This window comes from Oreochromis aureus, linkage group 8, assembly GCF_013358895.1.
Source record: "Oreochromis aureus strain Israel breed Guangdong linkage group 8, ZZ_aureus, whole genome shotgun sequence".
NCBI lineage: Eukaryota > Metazoa > Chordata > Actinopteri > Cichliformes > Cichlidae > Oreochromis > Oreochromis aureus.
Window position 1 is genome coordinate 8,939,390 of NC_052949.1, and position 27,010 is coordinate 8,966,399.

A 27,010-nucleotide genomic window follows, 5' to 3' on the forward strand; every position below is an offset into this window, starting at 1 on the left:
CAAAAGAATATTGTTTTATAAGCAGATGAATAACTGCTTTTCAGTGCGTTTCACCTGTTGTTGTAATAAACTCATCAGATTCAATTCTAATCCAAACTGATACAACGGGGAAAAATGACACCTAATAATAGAGTTGTATACAAGAACAGATGCCCATCTGTCTGTGCTGTTTTGACTTAGATTTTTATAGAAGGTGAAAGGCATTACGGGAGTATAGAAATACACTCAGCAGAGTCAGCCAAGTGCTAATACCTTAACAGTGCACGCGCACACACATCCACAAGTGGTGAGTGGAAGAGAGAACAGCTTTAGTGAGGATTTGCTCTGTATTAACCCTGACAGGGAACACAGAGTCAGCTGGAGCACAAGGAAGCCAGAGTAGATAGACCTGTAGGAAAACAGAGGGAAAAAAGCAACAGTGCAGGGAGGTATGAAATATGCTGTCGTCAAAAGGACATGTAAGTTGAAATAGGGGGTCCTCCAAGCAGTAGCTAATGACTCGAACGTACGGCACTAAAAGAAAAAAAGACGACAGCTTTTAAGAAACATGTCCATCTAAGATAGGTACGACTGGTCCAGAGACGGCAGCACGGAGCACAATGGGGCACCCCAATGTGCCCCTCTCACACAAACACTTGCATTCCCAGAGGGACAAAAACAGATCCAGTCGACTGCAACCTTACACACCAAATGGTGAGTAGAAGAGTGGCCTCACTGAATATGTTACACTGTAAAGAAAATTGTTAGTAGTCACAGATTGTAGATATTGGCTCTTGATGTTGTTGTGATTGCAACACTAACAATAGGGAATAGCACCTGCATGGTGGTGGTGGTGGTTATTTTTGTGCTTCACATAAAAACTGTCTTCACTTAGGTAAATAAGATGTTAGATGTCTTGTTTGAAATAATTTTAGTTGTATTTACAACTAAGAAGAGATTCAAACCAACAAGCTCTCATGTAGTTTCTATGAATTTGTAAAGGGCCATTCCATCTTCATAAAACAATTTTTAACTGGTAATGCTATGTTCAACCTTTAGGTTCATCAACATGCGTTTTCATCAGTCCATCAGTGCTGTTAATTTCTGTGCAATGTGACAGTTGCACAATCCTTAAGACTGAGCTTCACAGTGCACAACCATGAACAACAATGGCACGGATTCTTTTCCATTTACATCACTGCAGTGTGGTAATACAGTTTAAGTGCATGATAACTTCACTCCATTACGTCTTCACTTAAATGGATTTCACAGTGTGAGCAAAGCTGAAATGTATCTGATCACAGTTATGTTACAAGAGCAACATTCTAACTGAAGCTTTATACTTAGTGAATCATCATCTTTTCTGTACAAACAATGATTTTTGTATCCAAACATGAACTGATTGGCACAGCAGAAGAGAGTGTGTAAATCAGATTTGATTAGTCAGCAGTGAGGTGTGCCAAGCTTCTACTGTAGGACTGTTTCGTTAACCCTGTTTTTTCTGCTTTGCACAAGTGTATGCAGGCTATATACCGATAGTAGTGTATATATACACAACAAAACCTTTAATGCAAGTTCAGCAGGTGGTGCAGTTGGATATTATTATTCTACAAACTTGACTGTTGTCTAGTAAATTCAACTAATTACAAATCCAAATTGTTTGGCTATAACCGGTAAGGATGGCAGACCTCTTCTTATGAAAGATTTATATTATATTATTGAGTATCTTCTTATGATTAGTAAGCTTTGATGCTGATCCTCAGTATTTGTCCAGACATCCTTTTATATACAGTTTTACAAAAACACAGTAACACCTTTTTTTTTTTTTTTACCAATAATATAATATGCTGACATTGTATATCTGAGAGCTTACAAAACTGACCTTAATTCTCTGAATGTTATATATAATACATCCTACTTATTAATACTCAGCTTACCTTTTTTTTAAACATCATTGCACAGTGTGTAACAGACTCAGATGACCTGTGATAAAGCTGGTACCGTTATATACCATTATTTTTAAAAGGATGAACTTTGACTATCCTTAGTGACAAACTTTTTCCCCCACATACATCAGATTATGTATTAAATCAGATCATTTTTTATGTCTTTTTTTCTATCTAGGGAAAATATTTTATGCTTTTTAACTTTGCACTGTCTTTGTTGGTCTAAGTAGAATCCTGTACATCTGGTACAAACCTGACCCTAACCCTTCTCCAAACACAGTCCCACAACTTTCGATTTAGCTCTAAGTTTTAAATTGTCCATCTTTGTAGTTTGGCATACAAAATCTCACCTGCGCGTATTGCTTGTTATCAAATATCACCATGCAGACACTGCTTGTTCAGAGTTAATCGTTGTGTTTGTTTTATTTAAGTCTGGGATATCAAACTTATGGCCCACCAAATGGTCCAGTCTGGCCTATTGGATAACTCTGGAAAAATATAGAAATTTTAAAGAAGAAGAGCATAAACTGTATTTTCATTTATTTTATTTTTTATTTTACATTTATTTTGTCTTCTAACTGACAAAGACCGTAAGTAAGAGTAAGTAACAGATAAACCATTACTTTAGAAAAATAAAAGCTTTTTTATTATTACTACTCGCCCAGTAAGTTTTGTTGATGGATTTAAAAAAAACATTTACTACAGCAGCATTTCTTTATAATGCAGAAAAGCTGAGACATATTGTAAAATTGTACTTTTTTTGTCTATAGACTTCTAAATAAAGAAAGACAGAACCAATTGGAGGTATTCTTTAGGTCATTACTGTAGGCAGTGGTTTTACTGGTCTGCCCCTTGATGTAAAATGAGTTTGACACCCCTGCTTTAAGCTAATCCTTGGCTTTCTCTTTCTGTGTGACAGCATTAACAAACAGAATGCTAATAAACAGTAAACAGTATAACTGCTAAACATGTGACTCAAAGCAGCACCGGGCACAAGTTTAGCTTCAAAGAGCTTTTCTCATAGGATGACATGGTTCAGCATGCTTATCAGTTGAATGTAAACAAGAAAGAAGCTGACATCTAGATTTCGTGTGTGGAGGTTTTACACTAGGAGCACCTTTTTCATATTCTTATATTTACTGTTCAAAATGCAGTAAAACATTATTTCTCTTGTGTCATGCTTTGTTTCATGCCCTGCCCAGCTCTTTGTAACATTCATATGCTATCCTTTTATAATTTTTAATATTTCCATTTTCCTGATTGCCTCTGCAGACAACTTAAACAATGCCTTAGGCGCTATCAGAGTCCTCGGTGTGGAGCTCATTGAAGATGAGCTTAAACCCCATCTGAACACAGTGATGGCCAGCATTAAGGAGAAGAGTAAGTTCCTTTAGTTGCTTTAGGTATAACACTATGCAAAGCAATATAGAATATTTGATGGCTTTTGTTTGTTTTTTGTGTGTGACGTAAACCTAATGAGCGGTTAATATCACAGGTGGGTGCAATATATACGAATATGTGGGAATATTTAACAGCACCTATATCGTAGGTTGCAAACCACACTGATAAGAAATGGCCCCATGAAGCGAGATGTACAAGGCAGTTGTAAGCACTAAGAAGAGGTTAAGCTATATTTGTGTCTCCCAGCAAGTCAACAGCGGGATAAGAAGGCGGCAGAGGTAATTAAGGGTCAGAGAGGTCATGCAAAAAAAAAAACAGATTACAAGATTTAGTTCAGGTTACTTGACATACAGTCTATGCAGTCTCTTAAGAGACAAACTCTTCTAAGGCTATATAAAGGGAATCCAACAAGTGTTGGTAGTGTCAAAAATATGAATTATTTTTAAATATGCAATTCCACTTGTGTCCAGAGAAAGGTGCTGCTGAGCAGGTGGTGATCAGTGGGATCTTGCCAATCCTTGCTCTGAGCCTGAGAAGCAGAGGGCCTCTGAGTGTGCTGACTGCAAAACTAGTGGCTGAACTTGCCAAGGAATGTAAGTAATCGGTGCTTATATTGTTCTTTATCTATGTACAGTTTATTATTTAATGCAAAGAGCTATTCAAGAGTTATCAGTCTAATACAAAGTCTTCTTTCTTTGCTGTATATTATTTATCAATACACTTTATCAAGGTTTCTTTTTCCCATCAGCTGTGATTCGTAAAGGTTTTGGTGACACAGGCTTGGTTGCAGCTTTGTTGTCGGTCCTGACCAGTTCAGACCAAGAGTTGCTTTTCCACGCAGCGAGGGCCGTCTCACGCATGTCTTATGATAGCTGTAAGTTAACACAGTCTGAAGCTTCTATCAAAGTTAACAACACATTTTACATTTGCTTTATGCTATATATCAAATGTCCTGCATTTATTGTTTTTAGTTAAAGAGTAATGAAATAGAAATTACAATCTTATTCATTCTCTTTATGGAAAATAGAAAGCAGCCAACAGGGTTTCTGCTAAATGTTTGATTTACAAAAAATCTGACATTGTGAGGAAATTTGTTTAAAACAAGTCCCACGTGTTTTCTTCTAGTTCAAACTGTATAAAGTAAATAAATAAAGTTGGCTCAATAAATTGATTTAATATTCGGTGCTCACTTTCCCCTTCAGCTAAGCTGCAGGAATTATTACTACGCCAAGGTGCGGTGCCTCGTCTTGTTGCCATCCTGCTCCAGTTTCCTGATAAGGAGGCCCTGGGGGATGTGTGCCTTCAGGCCCTCTGTAACATCAGTGGAATGGGATTAGCAGAGGAGGCCGGAAGGGTGTGGGAGAGAGGAGCATCTGTGAGGCCGGGGGAGTCTGTGTTTCACGGCGTTTCTCCTCACACCTGTGGTTTTGACTCTTCTGTGACTCTGGTGCGTGTGTCTCAGTGGGGGCCAGGTCAGTACGCAGTCAGCATCGAGGTTTTCCAGCGCTGCTCGTCCTCTTTCTGGAACCTTCATGGGAACAAACGGACTGCTCACTGGTCCCCCTTTTCCAGCTTTGGAAGCTGCTCAAATTTGTACAAGCTGATCAAGTTCTCTACAAGGAATATTCCACGGACGAAAAGTCTGAAGACCCGTGTGTTCCACACTTTCCTCTGAAATCTGGACGCACACAAATGTCTCTGGGCTCTTCCTGTTTACTTTAATCAGAATTTTTGGATTTCTTCTTTTTGTTTGCATCTACTTTATAAGGTTCAATCAAGGAACTTTATTTATTTATATGTATATTTTCAGAAATTCTAACCTTTGCAACTACATGCATCACGACACGGATTAGGGAATTCTGCTGTTTTAGTGCCACATTGTGCTGTTTAAATTCGGGCAATAAGTGAATCAAGGATTAGATCAAAAATAAAATACAAATACTATAAATCATGTTACATCTAAAACTTTCTATAGTGATGCTCTTCATGTTGAATTATTTCACAAGTGCTTGAAATAATTGTGAATTCCTATTCAAAGGCAGCAATACTGATAATGTTGTTTTCCTATGTGTTATCGCTAATTCAACTTTGTGCTAAATCTTTGAACGTTTGGATATCGTTGGGAAGCTTTAAATAATAAAATAATTTCAAATTATGTGTGTAAGTGTCTGTGCTGAAGTCAAACTTCACAATTATTATTGTTAAAGTAACTTTCAAGCATGAATAACGAACGTTCAGAAACATTGTTAGCAAATTTTTAAGATTGTGCAAATTGAGATAGTAACAGACCATTTTTCATTTAAATATATATACTCGGTTTCTTTCTCTTTTTTTCTTACAAATGTGCACTCACTGGCCCCTTTATTATTTATAGCTTGCTATTACTGGGTTGGACCTCTTGTTGCCTTCACAAATTCCTTAATTCTTCACAGATTCAACAAGGTGCTGGGTCTGTATCAACATGAACATGCGCTTCCTGCAGATTTATCCGTCCATCGTGTTTAAACAATACTCAGTTGGTTCCAAATACATGCAGAGAAAATATTTATCACACCATTATAACATCTGAACTGCCCATGCAGTTTAAGATGGATCCGTGCTTTTATGTTACTGACACATTCTGACCTTACGATTAAATGTCGTAGCACAAATTGAGAATCCTCATTCCTGCTCTTTAATTTTGGTGAGTTTGTGTGAGTTATAGTCTCAGTTTCATGTTAGCTGTGACACCTGGTGTGGACTTCTGCTGCTCAAGCCCATCTGCTTCAGAGCTGTGCTTTCAGTCATGCTCGTCTGCACAAATTGGTTGCAATAAGTGGTTAATATTGCCCTTCTATCAGCTTCTATAAGCTCGCCACAATCTCGCACTCATTCTGACCTCTTATCAGCAAGAGAATTGGTGCTCACTTGATGTTTTCTCTTTTCAGACTATTCTCTGTAAACCCTAGCGCTGGAAAATCCCAGTAGACCTGCAGCTTCTGAAGTACGTGGGAGAATGTGTCTTGTGCCAACAACCACACCATGTTTGAAGTCACTTAAATACACTTTCTTCCCCATTCGTGCATGCTGGTCAAGTTTCTTGTAAATAAGATGATATGTCTGACACCTGCATATTTATGCTTTCTTCTTCATTCATTGTTTCAACGTTATTCAGGATTTCCAGCACCATATCACCTACTCTGTATTTTCACCCTTTTAGCTTCAAACTACAGGGACACTATATCTGCTCCTGGACTATTAATATATTTTAAGCAGCTTTTAGAGTTCAGGGGAAATGTCTGGGAAAGCATCTACCACACTGAAACAGCCATGTGCAGCCTCTCAGAAACAGTGTGATTACTAGAGCTTAACACTAGATGGCAGACATGTGCTTTGGAGTTACCTGTATAGTATTCATATAATCTAAATATAGAATAAATTTAAAGGCAGTTGTTGACTTTGAACATACGCCTTCACACATGGATTGAATTTAATAATGACAAGCCGCTTGACTGCACACCTCACCGGGTATGCAAAGATATTTACATAGATTCAATTAGTCTGCCGTGCTTTGCAGATATGAAAGCAGTTTGTGACAGTACCTAAGTTAAACTGAACGCTTATCCCTTGCCTGCACATTTGTTAACTAGAAATACCAACACAAAGATAGACACAAGTGTAGTCAAGTGTATCTTGCTTCTCGATCTTTCTCCCATTTCTCTTCTTATAATTACCTCTCTTATTGGTTTCATCCCGCCTGAGGCGTTCTAACGCAGGGGCACGTCCTCTAATCAATCCTAACTTTATTACTCTGGGAACCACTTAAATATTTGATGTGAGATGAGATGAGCCTTTGGAATTATTTACAGGTAGACAAGAGTTGCACATACCTGTTACTAACGACTGTCTTGATTGCCCTATGGTGAAAACCGCTTAGCTGAGGTCTTGTTTGGGGGAATGAAATGGATATTTACATAAGAACACAGGATAATAGACAGACTACCATTTATTAATTCTCATTACTTAGGATAATTACCTCATGATTGCCTGTCTAAATCTAAAGACACTTGGTCAAGTTATGTCTGATGAATCAGGGCCTCAAGGTTGAGAAGTTTTAACTAGGTTAAAAGAGTGGAAAAAGCTCTTAGATAGGATTTCATTTAAAGCAGCAGACTACCTTCTTTACTTGGTGAATTCTGTCAGCATGCTGTTTTTGTGGTTTTTAGCCAAAAGCATTCTGCACACTTCAACACAACAAGTTGGTTGAAAAAAATAATAATGGCAGTCTTTATGGCTAGAGGACAGTTGTAAAAACTTTCAAACAGCAGGTTTTGTAAACAACCCTCTAGCTTTTTTAAAGCTCGCTGAGCAGGCTATATATTTTTAAAAAATTAGATTAGATGTAAAGATTTGGGGTTAATTAGCAACCATCAAAGTAAGTGGTTAGTTACTCTGTTTCCATATGCTTTATTAGCTAGTTTAGAAAGATGGCCTCAGAAAGAGACACATTTCCTTTTTTGTGGTCTTTTTGGCCAACTATAAAGCTATAGCTGGGAACACTGGCAGTTGTCAGAGAGAGCCCTGGTCCTTTGGATTCTTTGGATTATACTTGAATGAAGAAAGAAACAGATACCAGCAGGAGCCTGCTCATTCTTCTTGTCCTTTTTTGAGTGTGTTTAAAGTTTGCCTTAAATGCGTAGCTGGTGCTTTGCAGTCAGCAGACAAACCTGTGTGCTTACAAAAAACTGACAGGCAAACCAGTACTACATGCAAACTGTAGCGCACAGGTAAGTTAAAGCATACAGAGCCTTGTATAGCTAACAACATATGTCATTTTTGCCTTCTGTGTTCTGTGATAGGATGATAATTCATAATTACTCTTAGCTAAAAGTCACTTTTTTAGTAAATTTGGTGGCAGCTGTTGAGCTAAATATAATCAAAGCTTGTGACTAGTTGGGACTGACATTATGAAACTTCACCTGTGGTCACAAGCTGTGGGTAGTGACCCATGACTGAATAAATGTTTTCTACAGTCAGTATTTACTGAAATGAGTTCATGAGCTTCTTCTTAATAGTCTCTGGCTAAGAATTTGCTGGGAGTAGAGCCGCTACTCCTCCACGTCGAAAGGTGGCCAGTTGAGGTGGTTTAGGTATGGCTGGGATGCCTCCTGGGACACCTCCTAAGTGAGGTGTTTGGAGCATGTTCTACTGGGAGGAGGCCCTGGGGCAGACCCAGGACACACTGGAGAGATGATTATATGTCTCAGCTGGCTAGGAATGCCTTGTTGTGTCCTCGGGAGAGGACAAAGAGGTAGTCCGGGTAGAGGGAGGTTTGGGCTTCTCTGCTGGTCACAGAGAGACCAGATCCATCTTCTGCCGGACAAGTGGCAGAAGATAAAAAATGTCTCTGAAAAGGTGTTTTAAATCAAAATTTCTCTGATTGTTTTTGTGTAAATTTTAGCACATTAGTCTTCCATATACCACAGGATAACAGACAAAGGATAACAAAAGTAAAAGCTGACTAGCTGCCAAAAAAATAGTCAAGATCTGTTTTCCTAGTTTTTGTTTTTGTCTTTGAACAAACATATGATGAGCTGCACACATGAAATGTTTAATCAATAGCTCCAATTCTACTCTGTAATGGGAGATGCTGGAAGCGTGCATATATTATTTTTAATATAAAACTTATTAATAATGCATGATGAATTTTGCATTCTGTGCCCTCAAACCCCGATAACATGGCTGAAGACTGTTATATTGCTTGTCTTTGCAAATAAGTCATTTAAACTTTAATCCTGTTGTTTTCTGCACAAAGAACTCCATGTAATTGCATTAGGATTTCACTGTGCCTCTAATTATGGCTTTTTTCATTTCCCTCTCGTGGCCCCTGTTATTGTTGGCCTATAGTACCCTTAAGGGATAGATACAGTGACACAGCTTGCTGACTGACACCACACGCATCATTCATTTGATACGGACAAACTACAAATAACTACAGAAAACTAACAAGCAAAACAAAACCATAAAAACATCTGCATGCATCTGCACGATGCTTGGGTGTCCATCCGCCACTCAATGGGTCAAATCACTTTGATAGAGCTTTCCTCGGGGGATTGCTCCTTGTCTTTAAATATAACAGGTTTGATTGTCAAGCAGATAAGAAAACAAAATTCTCCCCCTCTCTGACACCCTGCTGCCTTTTCAGTCAGGCAAATTCTCACTTATGGACCTTTGTGACAGGTCAATGACAACTCTCATCAGCAGAGAGTCCAGATTAGCATTACCCAATCGATTCCTCTGTCAAGTGCAAGAGAGTTTTTGGACAAATCCACCGACTGTATTGTGCACCTTACTGAACGCAGAGTTAGCAGAAAAGTTAGACAAGAGGTTTGAGAAGAGGTTTAAACCTAAAGCTAGGGGAAAGTGACATCAACACAGATCGACTGGGAGAGGAAGATCAAAAAATGCAACAGGAACACAGATTTTCTAGAACTTGTACAATATTGGGTAGATTCACTATAACAAATACAACTCATTTCTTCCAGTGATGCTGTGTAGTATTGACAGGACTGATTTTTAAACCTACATGCAGTTTGTGTACTGAAAACATTATCACTTCACTGTTAAGTGATTCAAAATTGTATCACCGCTTATTGTTGAATTATTCATAAGCTGACAATTAGAGTACTTCCTGTTATGAATAATCAAGATACTTTAAAAAGTCAGAACTGTAGAGACTCATTATGACAAGTGACTACACCTATGATTACTGACAGCAAGCATAACAACTGAGATCACTGCATCCAAACTGAGGCCAACTGCAGTTTGACCAGACAATATGAAAAATTACATTATAAAGCTGCTTGGTGAAGAAACAGGAAGATTGTTGCCAACTAAAAATTACTCTAAACACAGTTGCAGCAGCAAACATGAACCATTGTGTCAGCACTCACAGACACAGTGCCAATGCTACTAACATGACAGCAAAGATACTATTTGCACTATCTACCTCTCCGTGAATCGCTACCTTATCGTGGTGGAGGGGTTTGTGTGTCACAGGGATCCCAGGGGCTATGTTGTCTGGGGGCTTTTGCCCCCTGGTAGGGTCTCCCATGGCAAATTGGTCCTGGGTGAGGGACCAGACAAAGAGCGATTCAGAAGACCCGTATGAAAAGAACATCGAGGGAACAGTTTACCCTGCCCGGGATAGGGTTACGGGGCCCCGCCCTGAGCCAGGCCGGGGAGGGTGCCCGAGGGCGGCGTCTGGTGGCGGGGCCTTAGTCCATGGGGCCCGGCCGGGCACAGCCCGAAGAGGAGACATGGGCCCATCCTCCCGCAGGCCCACCACCCGCAGGGAGGCGCCATAGGGGTCGGGTGCAATGTGTGTCGGGCGGCGGCCAGGAGCGGAGGCCCTGGCGGACCGATCCCGGCTGCCAAGACTGGCAATAGGGACATGGAATGTCACCTCTCTGGTGGGGAAGGAGCCTGAGTTAGTGCGTGAGGTTGAGAAGTACCGGCTAGATATAGTCGGGCTCACCTCACGCATGGCTTGGGCTCTGGAACTAGTCTCCTGGAGAGGGCTGGACTCTGTCTCAGTCTGGAGTTGCCCCTGGTGAGGCGGGCGGGCTGGGGTGGGTATTCTAATATCCCCGGCTTGCTGCCGGTGCGTTGGGGTTTTTCCCGGTGGATGAGAGGGTTTGTTCCCTGCGCCTCAGGGTCAGGGAACGGGTCCTGACTGTCATCTGCGCTTATGCGCCGAGTGGCAGTTCAGAGTACCCAGCCTTCTTAGAGTCCCTGGGGGTGCTGGAAGGTGCCCCACCTGGAGACTCTGTTGTCCTACTGGGAGACTTCAATGCTCACGTGGGTAACGACAGCGAGACCTGGAGGGGCGTGATTGGGAGGAACGGCCTCCTGATCTGAACCAGTGGTGTTTTGTTATTGGACTTCTGTGCAAATCACAGTTTGGCCATAACGAACACCTTGTTCAAACATAAGAGTGTCCATAAGTGCACGTGGCACCAGGATGCTCTAGGCCGCAGGTCGATGATCGATTTTGTAATCGTATCACCAGACCTGCGACCATATGTTCTGGACACTCGGGTAAGAGAGGGGCTGAGCTGTCAACTGATCACCACCTGGTGGTGAGTTGGATCAGGTGGCGGGGAGGACGCTGGACAGACCCGGTGCACCTAAACGCGTAGTGAGGGTGTGCTGGGAACGTCTAGCAGAGGCCCCAGTCCGCGAGATCTTCAACGCACACCTCCGCAGAGCTTCAACAACATTCCGAGGGAGACTGGGGACATTGAGTCCGAATGGACCATGTTCAGCGTCTCCATTGCCGGCTGCTGCATTGAGCTGCGGCCGCAAGGTGGTTGGTGCCTGCCGTGGTGGTAATCCCCGAACCAAATGGTGGACACCAGAGGTGAAGGGAGCCACCAGGCTGAAGAAGGAGTCCTATCGGGCTTGGTTAGCCTGTGGGACTCCAGAGGCAGCTGACAGGTATCGACAGGCCAAGCGGAATGCGGCTCAGGCAGTGGCTGAAGCAAAAACTCGGGTGTGGGAGGAGTTCGGAGAGGCCATGGAAAAAGACTTTCGGACTGCCTCGAAGAGATTCTGGCAAACCGTCAGGCGTCTCAGGAGGGGAAAGCGGTGCTCTACCTGCACTGTGTATAGTGCTGGCGGTGCGCTGCTGACGTCGACTGAGAAAATTGTCAGACGGTGGAAGGAATACTGAGGACCTCCTTAATCCCACTGACACGTCTTCCGAGGAGGAAGCAGAGTCTGGGGATGAGGGAATGACCCGCCAATTTCTGGGGTCGAGGTCACTGAGGCAGTTAAACAACTCCTCGGTGGCAGAGCCCTGGTGTTGATGAGGTCCGCCCGAGTTCCTGAAGGCTCTGGACGTTGTAGGGCTGTCCTGGTTGACACGCGCCTCTACAATGTTGCGTGGAGATCAGGGCAGTACCCTGGACTGGCAGACCGGGGTGGTGGTCCCCATCTTTAAGAAGGGAGACCGGAGGGTGTGTTCCAACTATAGGGGATCACACTCCTCAGCCTCCCGGAAAGTCTATGCCAGGGTGCTGGAAAGGAGAGTTCGTCCGTTAGTCGAACCTCGGATACAGGAGGAACAATGCGGTTTTCGTCCCTGGTCGCGGAACACTGGACCAGCTCTTTATCCTCTCGAGGATACTTGAGGGTGCATGGGAGTTTGCCCAACCAGTCTACATGTGTTTTGTGGACTTGGAGAAGGCATTCGACCGTGTCCCTCGGGTGTCCTGTGGGAGGTGTTGCGGGAGTATGGGGTGTCTGGCCCACTGTTACGGGCCATTCGATCCCTATACAACCGTTGCAAGAGTTTGGTTCGCATTGCCGGCAATAAGTCGGACTTGTTTCCGGTGGGTGATGGGCTCCGCCAGGCTGCCCTTTGTCACCGATTCTGTTCATAATTTTTATGGACAGGATTTCTAGGCGCAGCCAAGTGGCGGAGGGCTTTCACTTGGTGGCCTCAGAATCTCATCTCTGCTTTTTTGCGGATGATGTGGTTCTGATGGCTTCATCGGGTGGGGGCCTCCAGCTCGCACTGGAACGGTTCGCAGCCGAGTGTGAAGCAGCGGGAATGAGGATCAGCACCTCCAAATCTGAGGCCATGGTTCTCAGCCGGAAAAGGGTGGAGTGCCCACTCCGGGTCGGGGATGAGTTCCTGCCCCAAGTGGAGGAGTTCAAGTATCTCGGGGTCTTGTTCGCGAGTGATGGGAGAAGGGAGCCGGAGATCGACAGACGGATTGGTGCTGCGGCTGCAGTGATGCGGACGCTGCACCGGTCCGTCGTGGTGAAGAGGGAGCTGAGTGTAAAAGCGAAGCTCTCAATTTACCGGTCGATCTACGTCCCGACCCTCACCTATGGCCACGAGCTGTGGGTAGTGACCGAAAAGAACGAGATCGCGGGTACAAGCGGCAGAAATGAGCTTCCTCCGAAGGGTGGCTGGCCTCTCCCTTAGAGATAGGGTGAGAAGTTCGGCCATCCGGGAGGGGCTCAGAGAGCCGCTGCTCCTCCACATCGAAAGGAGCCAGTTGAGGTGGTTCGGGCATCTGACAAGGATGCCCCTGGGCGCCTCCTGGGTGAGGTGTTCGGGCATGTCCCACCGGGAGGAGGCCCAGGGCAGACCCAGGACGCTGCTGGAGAGATTATATCTCGGCTGGCCTGGGAACGCCTTGGTGTTCCCCGGATGAGCTGGAGGAGGTGGCTGGGGAGAGGGAGGTCTGGGCTTCTCTGCTTAGGCTGCTGCCCCCGCGACCCGACTTCGGATAAAGCGGATGAGGATGGATGGATGGATGGATGGATGGATAGTTCTGATAGCGCAAAATGCTTCACACTTGGCACTGGGGTTGACAATGAAAATTAGAATTTGTACAACAAGTTGCAGAAATCAATGTCTATGGACGGTATCCAAAAAGGGGGAAAGAAAACTTGCTAAGAAGTTAAAAAAAGCACAACAAAACTTGCTAGAATGTGATGAATATTGGCAGGTCATTGTTAACTTAGATGAGACCAAAATAAATGTGCTCAGCTAAGATTCAGCATGTTTTGGCATGAACCTGGCCAGGGATACCGCAGTGAATGCATGGTGTTATCAGTGAAGCACTGAGCTGAGTGTGATGATACGTGGCTGCATGAGTGGAAAAGGTATCGGGGAGATGAAAGAGATGAGATGAAATCACCCAAAATACTCGCTGACAAGATGACTCCCAGTCTCCAGGAGCCTCACGGAAAAATTCTAACATGATAATGATCCAAGCACCTGTGCAAAAAAAAAAAAAAAAATCACACAAGAGTTTCTGAAAAAAAAAAGAGCATTGAGGGAAGGGAATACTGACCTGGCAAGGAATGTCGCTGGACTTCAGAGAACTAAAGAACAACACAACTCCTTAAACATCCCTCCAGAGATGTATGCACTTCTGGTATCCTCTCTGCTGAGGAGTCTGTCCTCAAAACTAAAGAACATACTACGTTTTGAATCCCAGAATCGATAGGTGTTCTGACCTTTCTTAGATTGAGTCTCTAGTTCCAAGTTTTATTTTTCACACGATTTTAAAAATACAGCCTCTGTATTATTTACAACACGGTATTTTTTTAAATTCAAACTGCCTTAGTTCATCAACAAGATGTTGGAAACTGCTCTGAGATTTTGATCTGCATTGACATGATAGCATCACACCTTCGCATCCATCATGTGAATTTCCTATTCCATCACATCCCAGAGGTTCTCTGTTGGTGACCGTGGAGACCATCTGAGTATAGTGAAGTCATTGTAATGCTCAAGTAGCTGATTTGAGCTGATTTGAGCTGATTTGAGCTGATTTGAGATTTGTGACATTGCACATTATCCTACTGGACAAGATGGGTACCAGAAGATGGGTACAATGTGGTTATAAAGACCTGGACATGGTCAGCATCAATACTTTGATAGGCCGTAGCATTTCTGTGATGGTTAATTGGTACTAAGGCTCCCAAGAAAATATCCCACACGCCATTACATCACTAGCATGAACAAGGCAGGATGGATTGATGTTTTCATGTTGTTTACATCAAATACAGACACTAGCATTCAAATTTTCAGCAAAAATTGAGATTCACCAGACTGGGGATTTTTTTTTTTCCAATAATCTATCCAACTTTGGTGAGTCTGTGAGTCGGTTTCCTGTTCTTAGCTGAAAAGAGTGGCCTCTAGTGTGGTCTGCAAAGTTAGACATGTTGTAAATTCAAAGATGCTCTTCTGCATGACATGGTTTTGATAAATTACTGTTGCCTTCCTATTCCTGCCCATTCTAATGCTTGGTTTGAACTTCCCTTGGTCTATATACCTAAATGCACTGAGTTGCTCTCATTGGCTGATTAGATATTTGCATTAATGCAAAGCTGAATAACTCACCAGCCATATAACAAGTTGGCTGATGACTGTATAATGCACAGTGAAATGTTTACACTATGAGTTAGCTATTAGCTAAGAAAATTCCTGCTAGTATGTAACTGATAACACAGCTCAAAGCTTGAGACATCTGGGAAAGTTTTAAGCTTTTCTTGCTAATTTTTCTAAGACTGCTAGTGAATGTTTTTATTTGTGTGACCTGGAATTTTTATTAATGAAACCTTGATGGAAGTGAGACTTCCTGAATGAAAACTACTGAGTTTTGCTAAATAGATAATTTGAGAATCTGTGAGAAATTATTCTCCTTATTGAACTGTCAGTATAAAAGCTGCTATTTTGAGCTGTCAGTAGATTACTGTAATACCACCACAAACACCAAAATGAATTGCTAGCAAGAAGCAGCGCTCCTCTGCACTGATTGCTGTATCGTTTTTAACCAAAAGTTGTCTCCCATTGACTAGTCTTAGCAATTTTCTGCTCCCAGCTTCAGTACCTGCACTGGAAACATGTCAGTGTCATTTCACATTAGTTCCTTCACTTATAACACAACAGCAACTACATGACAAAAGGTTTTAATTTCACAGCATTTTCTATTAAATCTTTCCTTTTATTACAACGCATGGAGTCACTCAGATGCTAACATTTTAATCAAAAGATGACAAACTTGATAATAAAGGGGAAAATTAAACTGAACTTGACTTGTTGTGATAACAGTGAAAACAGCAAATTGAAATTTCATCCAGTCTCAGATGGCACACCTGTTGCTGCCCTGTCACACTATAAAGCTCTACCGGGTTATGACAGGCAGATGTTAAACTGAACACCAAGCACCAAAGAGCCTACCGCGTCCCAGGCAGCTTATTTTTACCCGGGGATGTCAGAGTGCTGAATGGTCGGCTCAAACGCCGGCTCCTTCACTTCTATTTCTGTACTGACATCACAAGCGAACGCGGCACAGATGTAGCTCTCTCCTGCTGCTCTGAGCGACAGAATAAGGCTAGTACTGGAACAGGCAACAACAACCACGACCAAACACCGAGGCTGAGCTTGAGGCTTGTGTCTGCGCATGTAAATGTGTGTGTGTCGTAGTGGATTGGTGGGAGGGGAGGCCATCTGTCCTGGCCTATTATGTCCATAAGACACACTCAACCTCATACTGTGAAACATAAATTGTGTATAAAAAAGGAACAAGAACAGACCAATTCTGTATTTGGTTTCATATGGGGGGTTTATTATTAATGGCTATTTTGAGAGAATATTGCATCTTGACATTACCAGCAGGGGAAAGTGGGAACATGAAGAAGGGATGGAGGGAAGGGCAGAGGAGTGGCGCACAGAGATGACACGGCAGATGGTTGATTGGAGATTATCACTGTGGGAGGAAACACCAGGAAGTCAATTAGAGGAGGGGACAGCGACACTCAGACAGTTGGAGGACCAATCAAAATTAGTTATATTTGATCATGATATTTAGAGCTGAGCACTCAGAGTCCCAACCTTGAGAGCTGAGAGAGATTATAGGCCAAAATGACCAGTACACCCCTTTGTGAATACAAAATATGACAAACTGAATCATGGAGGACTGTAAATGTGTTTCTCTGTGTGATGGTATTTCTGTGTGCTGAGCTCCAAGCTGACTTAAACAGTTTTAGGAGCCTATTATTACTGAGACCTCTGACAAGTTATTTTAATCAGTGCTCAGAAAAACAAGAAAAGGACGAAGGACAAAGAGGCAGAATGGAAGACGACACGAAACGCAAACAGGAAAATATAGCAGCAACAATCAGACAAAAAGGAAACTAGAGAGTCGACTTTGACAAAACATCACAATAGTCCTCTGACTTTCTTGTCAACCATCCTTTTTTCCATTTCATTTTTTTCCTCCTTCCTGAGTCAGTGAAAGTCTCACTCACCATTTCCCTCAGCCTGCAGGTCTGCATTATGGTGTGTGTTGCTGTCATTCTGCTGAATAACGATGACAGTGTTAGTAAGCACGGCTATCACTTTCTTTCATAATGACTACAGCTACCCTGACAGGCAATACCTTGGACAACTCTTTTTCACTCCTCACAAACACTTCCCACTGCAAACATATGCTCATACGGTGGCAGAAACAGCAAACAGCAGATAGCAAGAAGTGTTGAAACACGTCGCTTTTAGAAGTATTAAGGCTTCCCTGGTACGTGTGACTCAGCAGGAGTTTAGCGGTTAAGCTCGAGGCTCTTATCCCCACAAAACAAACTTTCAGTGTTTTATTTAAACTGAAGGATCTTTCACGTGCAATGGCTCTGAATACAAATGCTACTCAAACTCCTGATTGAACTGCCTAGAGCCCAAACAGGAAAAAAGAAAGTAATTGAGTTGTAAAAGCTCAGTTCTGAGGCAGGCCAATTAGTTTCAACACTGAGGAAATAGGACTTGTCAGGGAGTTTGTGAAGGGCAGACTAAGGGAGAAAAAGAAGCAAGGAGAGGGAAGGGTTTATGCTAATGTGTGTCTTAGTACTGCTCCTGTCTCGGAAAATATCGGGGCCGAGAGGCGGCAAAACCTGAGAGTGCAATCTACATGTGACCCCTAGAGAAGCACTTTGTGTGACACCGGGAGGAGTGGCTGCTCTGCAGCAAGGGCTATGCAAATGTATTTAACTTTCCCAAGGAGCGAGCTTCAGATTTAGCAGCGATGCATGGACGATTGGCAAAAAGTGAATATTAACTGAGAAAACAAAATTAAACATAAGAGAGAAAAGTATATTGTTGGCATACCTCAAATTCAAATTCAAATTTTATTTGTCACATACACAGTCATACACAGTACGATATGCAGTGAAATGCTTAGACAACTGCTCGTGACCTAAAGAAAAAAAGACTATGAATAGGATAGGAAATAAATATGAAAATTAAAATGAAGGGTAAATTTAACTAGGAAGGAATAAAATAAAATATAAAAATTAAAGTTAAAAATAAAATAACTGTACAACAAAATACACAATACACAAATACCCAATATAGAAATGTATAAGAATATATGAAGAAATATAGAACAATAACAGCAGCTGTACAAGAACTAAATGGTAATGAAGAAATATAATGTCCAGGGTTGTGCAATCCACATATGTAAGTGTCTTGTGCAGTGCAAATATGCTTAAAGTGATTTATTTAAGTGACTTAGTGATAAAGTGATTCGATTAGATGACCATGCAGTGTAGTTGTGCAGTGGCCACTAGTGTAAACAAACCTGTTGGGCAATATGGCAACCTTTGCTCCTCTTTTATATTATTAAACCTCAACCGAGAGAATCGCATTGCTTACAACCCCAAGCTCAGCATATCAGTTGGTTAACAAGGTGGTGAATTTGTAATTCACTGTGATGCTCAAATAACTTTAAACCTCAATATATTTAAAACACAGTCACAGCCAAAAGTTTTAAAGGTCTTGAAATTCATTCCGAGTAGAGAACGAAGGTCTGTGCCGTCCACTGATTGCACTCACGAAGTGCAAATGTTGGCATAACTGTGGCAGTAGTAAAAGTTTCAGAATGGTCAAAGTCAAAGTAAATTATTGTGTGGGGACTATGCGATTTTTTAAACTCAGGAGACTACAAAAACCATTAAGCCCTCTGGGCTTAAGAAAGATTTGTGTTCAATTTTTGTGCCAAAGTGTCCAATTATTGATGATGTATTTCACTAAAAATGTAAAATTAGAAATAAATCTACCTCAAACTGACAAAACGTCAACAGCAAATGGCACCTTTGTAACAAACAAACAAAAGAGTTTCAAGGAAGAACCCATCTGTGTTCAGGCTAATCAAAAGGCATTATCAATACATTTTTCCCCAAAGCTGCTGCCAGTTGAGGTCTGACTGATTAAAGTCAGGCACAGGGCTGCTCTCTAGCAACCCTCCCAAGCCTAATTAAGATACTTGGCTGATTAGAGACTTGGCTGATTAGTCCCAGGGTGACAGCTTTCACGTTGATATCACGTTGAACAGCATCAGATACAAGCTTAATGGAGCATAATAGAGCACACTTTTAGCCTTTTATCCCTTTTGAAAACGTCAACAAGTATAGGTGCCTGCTGATCATCTAAAAGCAACACACCCACTGTTTGTGATTTTTTTTCCTTCTTGCCCCATTCCCCATATCTCCCCAGAATGAAAAACAAAGCTGCCAGGCTTCCCTCCTCCTCCTCTTCTCTTATTTCCTCTCGTCTCGCCTGATCTGTCACCGAGTGTCTCCCAGCCATCACTCTGTCTGACAGACGGACTATCTCTGAGTCGTCAGTCACTCCACTGCCTCTACGCAGCCGTCATCTGTAGCCGGCAGGGACACCCCCTGCAACACACCGCAAATGAAGAGAGGCCCCTTGTCTCCTGAAATAGGGGAAGCATGAGGAGAATATATTGTACAGATTAAGGAGTCTCCCTTCACATGTGGATGCTGGCATTGCTGTCAGTGGTTGTAATGTGAGTTTTAATAGTCAGGATGAGGTTTGACCTTCAAGTTGCACCATGTCTCTTTGCTTTAATCTGATTTAGCACACTCTGCCCCTTGAACTACATTTTTCCCCCTGGTGAAACAATAAAGTGTTTGCATTTGTCTTATCTAAAAGACAAGAATCTAAAACATCTTGTAGATAGTCTGAAATAAAGACAAGTAAAAGCAAATGAAACACAGGAAAGACAAATGCTCTACCTATCATAGACATGGAACAAGTGTTGCATTAATTTCCCCTTTAGCAATGACTTTTACTAACAAAATAGAAATGTAACTTTGTTGCAAAAATGACAAAAACATGCTTGCCTTCAGGAAGTAGAGGAGTAGCTCTCGTCACGTTTGCTAAGCCCATAAACATTTTTCAAGAGGTGATTTGCAACAAGCCAACCACAGATGTAATATTTAAAAGTCAAGTAGCTTCTTCAAATATTTTGGCAGATTAGATTGCAATTCATTACCGACAGTCGAGTGTAAATGGAACCGTGAGATCACTTGCAGTCCCATGGTTTGTTACCTAGACACATTTTGAGTAGGTGTAAAAGGCATTGTGTTTTTAAAGCATGATTACTATTAGTCACAAGTGGAGTGGAGTGGTATGTGTTGACCTAACAAAATCTGGCTTGCAGTCTTTGGTTTTTTGTGTTTCTTCTACCGACAGCAAAGCGAATGCATTTAAATTTTATTGCACGTTTCAAGAAAAAGACAATTCAAAGTGCTAAAGATAAGACAGAATGCTAAATTTAGAATATTATATTAACCTAAAAATAGACTAAAACTGAGTATGTAGCATAGCGACTACAGTACTGCTGTTGTGCAGTATGAAATAATAAATAGACAACATTCAAGGCAAACACAGACATGATGGAAGGTGTTTTAAGATGGATCTTAAATGTGTCTATGACTGTCAAGCTTTCTAAAGTGATACATAACATAACATTATGACCATTGAATCAGTGACACGGATTATCTCTTCATCAGGGCTCCTGTTAGCAGGTGGGATACATTAGGCCGTAAGTGAACATTTTGTCCAGTTTGGTCAGTATTTATCAAAAGTGATCCAAGGAAGGAATAATGGTGAATCAGCGACAGGGGAATGAGTGGTACACTTTTATCACTGCTCGTTAACACAAATATCTAATCAGCCAATTACATGACAGCAACTCAAAATGGCTCAGTCAACCCGTCCAAACAAGTCCAACAAGTCCAAAAAGAGCAACGCAAATAAGAAGAAAAGAGATTTTCGAACGTCGCAGGCTGGGATGGTCTGAGTATCTTTGTATTTGAGAAAGTGGTCATTTTCTAGCATTTTCCCCACACAATCATCTCTGTGATTTATAGAGAATGGTCTGAAAAAGAGAAAATATCCAGTGAGTGGCAGTTATCTGGACAAAAATGCCTTGGAGATCTTACAGCAGGATAACAGGCCATGTCACAAATCTCATATCAAATCACACTGGTTTCTTGGACATGACAGGAAGTTTGCTGTACTCAAACGGCCACCACAGTCACCAGATCTCAATTCAATAGAACAGCTTTGGGATATGATGGAATGGGAGATTCTCATCATGAATTTGCAAGAACTGTGTGATGCTGTCATGTCAGCTGGATCAAAATATTTAAGGAATCTTTTCAGCACTTTGTTTAATCTATGCCATAAATAATTAAGGCCATTCTGAAGGAAAAAAGGGCGTCCAACCTGGCACTAGCTTCACTAATAACAAACAGAAAAAAGCTCTTGCTCTTAAGCTGTACCACATCAGCTTCATCTTCATTTAAAAAAAGGAAAAGGAGAGAAAAAAAGGCATCTAATTTGAATTGGACTACCACATTTTTGTTTCCAGGTAATAACTCTCACTGGGATTATATGCTGGTGAAGTCTGACAAATTACATCTTTGGCCTTGCCTGTGGTATGCTCCTCCAAGGCGACTTCCATTTAGACTGAGGCAGTCAGATGGAGATGTGAAGTTATAAATGTGTTTCCCCCTCAAAGCATGACAGATAGCTGCAAGAGATTTGAAAAACACAACAGTACAAGGGAGGTACACATGTGTGTGCTCATCAGCACGTGTGATTAGTTCTGTGTAAATAAAGAGAGCCTTTCTCAATATAGATACACCCACCAGAGCTATCATGGTTAATAATGTGTCAGGGAAGATTGATGGTCAGCTAAACAGATGGGACAGGCTTGTTCATGTCTGTGCCTGTGTCAGTGCTCATGGTGGCGAATAAGTATGTAAAAACGACAGTTAGATTTTATTCTTCCCTGTCGTCTGCCTGTTAATTGTTCCTTATCCTCTTTCATCTCAATTCTAAATACGTGCCATGTACTTACATCCGTCTATTAATGGCACATGGACTTTAAATGAAATCAGAGGACATATTAAATGCTAATTATAATGTAGTCCAATCCCAGTGCACTTCAATGGAGAACCCACTGAATACGTCTGAATGGGGTTTTCAAAGTGTTGCAACACAATTAGGCAGAGTTTGAATACATAATCAAGACACGTGTCGGCTTTTGTAAGAAGTGATTGTGAACACATTTTGCTGACTGTACTCTGAATGCCGTTTTCTTTATCCCCATTTGTTCTTAGTATTTTCTGTCTTCACCAAAAATGGCCCTCCCCTCCTCACTTCTCCTGGATTACATCCCCCTTCTTTGTGTGCTTTGTCAATAACCGCTTTCAGCATCGTCAAATAAACACAGACAACACACTGCTGGTCACTTCTCCCACAAGTCCTCAGCCAATAAAAGCAACTCTTCTGACCACAAGTGACTGAGTGAATAAAAATAACTGCAAAGCAAATACAGATGACAATTGTTTGGTGCAGCGCTTTATTTGAAGTGGCATCAAGTCCAGTTTTCAGTCCAAACACAGTCCAAATATTCAACACCGCTGGTCACACAGATGCCCAAAGTGACCTTGTTGTGTCTGTGTATACACAGATAATGTTTGTGTGTCAGTGTGAGTGTGTGCCTTGTGGAGGGTATTTTGTTTATTTCCAGGTTGGATGTGCTGGGATGAAAAAGACAACTGTATATTTAATGAAATCAAGCCAGGTCACCTTTATTTATATAAGACAACCACAATTAAAATAAGGGATGTATAAAATATATAACATGAACACATAAAAGTGAAATCAATGCACAGTTGGCTTTAACCTGCATTCTTTCTAGTTGCAAAAAAAGTCTACATGACTCTGCTTACTTGATGTGTGATCTCAGTAAGGATTTCTGATGGTGCCAAGGTCTCATTCACCAGTTTTTGATTGTCAAGTTGCTGCCATATAAGTGTGCATTGTCATTAGTTTCTCCGTCTTAAAAACGGATATTTCTTTCTGGAGATCTTTCAAAGTTTTTATTTCTGCCTTTTCATTCATTTTCAATCCAGTTCTTGTGCCCGAACATTTTCAGAGGAATGTTTTCTCCATTTGTTAATCCACTGAACACTAATCTATGAATCATTCATGCATAACGATTAGTTTTTTCAACATAGCATACTCCCAATGAGGTAAAGCATACCTGGATAGTAAAACACACAATGAAATATTATCAGAGCTGGCAAAAGTACAGCCGTTCTGTACTTAAGTAGAAGTAAAGATACTAGTGTTAAAAATGCTCCAGTAAGAGTTCAACTTCTTTACTCAAGTGAAAGTGAAAAAGTACCAGCTATGAAATGTACTCAAAGTAAGAAAGTAAAATAAGTCCTACAACAACATTTCTACCAGCTATTTTTATGCAAAGGTAACTGAACCTTGTGCTACATTAATGTAATAATAAAATAATATTAGTAGGAATACAAACTGGTTTCAGTCTAAATATTAATTCGGACAAATGTACTCATGTAGAATCAGTTAAGCAGAGCAGAGAAAAAGAAAGAAAATAAAAAATAGTTCTGTTTTCTGTTGCCCACATTGTAGAGGGTGACTTTGCCTCTAAACAGGAAAATGAGCACAGCAAATGAGGTAACCCTACAAACAGTTGTTTGGCTCAGTGCGGGGAAAAGAAAAAGAATCACAACTCAACAATATTTGAGTGTCTGCATTTGGGTTCATTCTCCCGGTCTGGCCACTCTACTGTTAACACCGGCCTACTTTTACCCCTGACTATGGCACATTTTTCTTCCCCTTCTTTAATTTCTTTTTATGCAACATCCCCTGGTGATTAATACACGACCAGGATTGCCTTTCACATGTTACTGTTTAGGACAAAATAGGTTTGATGTTTGAAGGCTCGCAGTGACATGAAATAGTAACTCCCCCTAAAACGTAACGAGTCTGATTTGAAAATGTAAAGAGTACAGAGTACAGATATTCGTTTTAAAATGTAGGGAGTAAAAAAAAAACTACTCAAGTAAAGTATAGATACCTGATATCTTTCAATAAACAACCTCAATGTTTCAGCAGCACTTGAAGTGGCCACACTTAGTCAAGAGCTAGCTAACGAGTGAGTGACTGTGCTGTGACAATGTGTCAATGACGTCGCATTGTCCTACCAAATTCTTAAAGAAAGCAGGTAATCCATGCCAACTGGTCACACATGTTGTATGAGCAAACTGCACGTATTTGTAATGTATGTCGAAATTTTTATCAGACTCATGTCCTGTATTGCAAGCTTAAATAAACTGCTCCACCTATTTTCCATTTTTCTAGCAAAACATTAAGAAATGAGATGTGGCTCAAGACTTTTGCACAGCACACTCGCACAGCCAACAATTCAGTTGGGTTCATTTGTAAACACATTCTGACTCATGTTTGTCTAATGAGAACAAATGTAATTGCCTTGCACTCGTTACTGTGATAGCGTTTACTTTTGTATGCAAGTCATACACTGAAGTATCACTACATGCAGGCAGGAAGGATGACAATAAAAAACTTTAGCTTGTCACTGTTGACTCTGTCATTTCTTGGTGTTCATATCATGAAGAGTAAATTAAACATTGCCAAAAGTGAATTGCATCAATGTAAGAGGGAAAATTAATTGGTTTTATAGGAATACTTTGTTTGCATTGCATCAGTTGAATTCTCTATACAGATGTTTCCTCTTCAACACAATATTATTACTGACATCTGAAATACATTTACTATTGTATCTGACTTAAATGAATCCCACTGACCAATTTGTTGATGTGAATTTGATGCTATAACCCAAAGACACAACTTTTAATAAGATTGTTTTGTCCTTTGAGATAAGGACACTCTCACCTCTTCCCTGTTGTCTGTCTCCACCTCTCTCCCAATTTGAGGGGAGGATCTGTCCTTGTTACATGGTGGCATATTGACTTTTGCTGGAAAATAGACATCATCCTTGGGGTCGCATTTGTCTTCATAGATACCGTGTTGAGACACCGAAAGAGGGTACGAGACACACAGAGTGACACAGAGATGGTCAATAAGCAATAAATGGAGAAGACTACAAGATGGAAACAGAGTGAAGGACGGGAAAAGAAGGAAACATACAGGGAAACAGGACACAGAAGGACAAGAGAAAATGGAGGAAAAGCTGGAGAGATAAAAAATGATCTTCAGATGTTGGCCGGCTGCTTTGGGCATCTGGGACAGGAGGAGAGTGTGAGAGTGTGAGTTGATTAAAGTATTGTGTTAGCCCCATGAGTACTGACAGCCATCTCTTCTGTGATCATATTTTCCTCACCGAGGAAATGCCATCCCACCTCTCCTCTAGATTTAATCACACGAGAATTTGTAGAAACAGCTGGCCTCAATGTCAGCGCAGGGCTGCTTCTCTGGGATCTGTGGAGGGATGCATTGGGGAGACAGATGCCGATAACTAATGGCCGTCACTACACACTCGTCCTCCCCCAAAGCTGTGCATGTAGGGAGAGAAAGACCAGAAAAAGTTTTGTGAATTCCTAAAAATAACCATTAAAAGGTCAAATCATTTGCTTGTTTCTATGAATAGATGCCATATTGCAAGAAAGGTTATTCTAATGTGACATTTTGTTGATTCCACCAGTATCAGCGGATTTCTTCCGCACCATTTAAACCAGGGGTCCCCAATCCCAGTCCACGAGGGCCGGTGTCCCTGCAGGTTTTAGATGTGTCCTTGATCCATCACAGCTGATTTAAATGGATAAATTACCTTCTCAACATGTCTTGAAGTTCTCCAGAGGCCTGGTAATGAACTAATCATGTGATTCAGGTGTGTTGACCCAGGGTGATATCTAAAACCTGCAGGGACATCGGCCCTCGTGGATTGAGATTGGGGACCCCTGATTTAAACCTTTAAACTGTCCCAAGAGTCTTCAGTGTAGTATCTTTACTAAATTAATTTCAGTATATTGTTTACATGATCAAAATAAATTAATAAACAAACAAACAAACTGAAGCTTGCCTAGTATTTCTAGTCTCATTTTTCCAAGTTATGGACCCAGTATTCCACGTCCTCCAGATTCCCAGATAAGGCCCTCATTCAGACCTGCTACAATCCCACCTAAAGCTATATCGATGGATGACCTCTCTGGCTTCACCTCTGAGACAGTTACTACACACTCCAAGTTTCAGTAAACATTGGTAAACACTGACTGGCAGTTTGGGTAATCAGTAAGGTTAAGAACCCCATCTCTTCCATGTTTGCTAACATGGTTTCTGCTCCGTTATATATCACAGGGGTCGACAGGCCATGGTACTACTAGTCTCAGTCCAGAGCCTGGATAAATTGGGAGAGTTGTGTCAGTGAGGGCATTTAGTGTAAAATCTTTCCCATAACAAACATGTGAATCCTCACTAAGAAGGAGGAGGATGATCTGGTGTGGTGGCCGCTAAAAAGACAAAAGAAAAAGAAGAAGGAAAAGAAGAGCTTCTGTCATAGCACGTACTGTTCTTATCAATTCTGGTTTATTTGGCTAATAAAGAAAGCATGTATGAGAACATCAAAAGCAGGACCACGATGACATGTCCATAACCCAGTCACTGCTGAGCAGACTCTGGTGGATGACACGACTGGCACAAGATGGCAGCAGTTTCTGCTCTCGCTTATGTAGGTGGAGGAGGTGGGAGCACATTGCACATCTCTTTAGAGCGTATGGTAGACATGCTTCTTTTTAAGACCAGGGTTGCATCAAATGAACAAACAGGTCTACACAATGTCTTGCTTCAATACACATGCAGCAAATGTCAGTGTGTGTTCAGGGACAAATGAGCAACATACAAAATTTGAGTGTGTGTGTGAGAGAGAGAGCGAGAGGGAGAGCGAGTGAGTGTGTGTGTGTGTAAGTATTCTCTGCATGGCAGGGCAATTCATTCTGTTGTGACAGTAATTCTGAGAGAT

The 27,010-nt window shown here is 41.5% G+C and overlaps 1 protein-coding gene across 1 annotated transcript; it reads left to right on the plus strand.

The window, feature by feature from the left end:
- Positions 1–335: 335 nt before the first annotated feature.
- Positions 336–5,444, plus strand: si:dkey-21e13.3 (uncharacterized protein LOC100150043 homolog). The gene is made up of 5 exons (XM_031747069.2): positions 336–693; positions 3,198–3,305; positions 3,797–3,919; positions 4,075–4,200; positions 4,529–5,444. The coding sequence occupies exons 1-5, from the start codon at positions 600–602 to the stop codon at positions 4,999–5,001; spliced, it is 924 nt and encodes a 307-aa protein (XP_031602929.1). The 5' UTR covers positions 336–599; the 3' UTR covers positions 5,002–5,444.
- The last annotated feature ends 21,566 nt before the right edge of the window (positions 5,445–27,010 follow it).

Bases quoted from the DNA above. Each gene is read 5' to 3' on its own strand.
- si:dkey-21e13.3 (XM_031747069.2), top strand. From the start codon at position 600: ATGGGGCACCCCAATGTGCCCCTCTCACACAAACACTTGCATTCCCAG. The intron at 3,920-4,074 runs GTAAGTAATCGG...TTTTCCCATCAG, and splicing joins GGCTGAACTTGCCAAGGAAT to CTGTGATTCGTAAAGGTTTT. The intron at 4,201-4,528 runs GTAAGTTAACAC...TTTCCCCTTCAG, and splicing joins ACGCATGTCTTATGATAGCT to CTAAGCTGCAGGAATTATTA.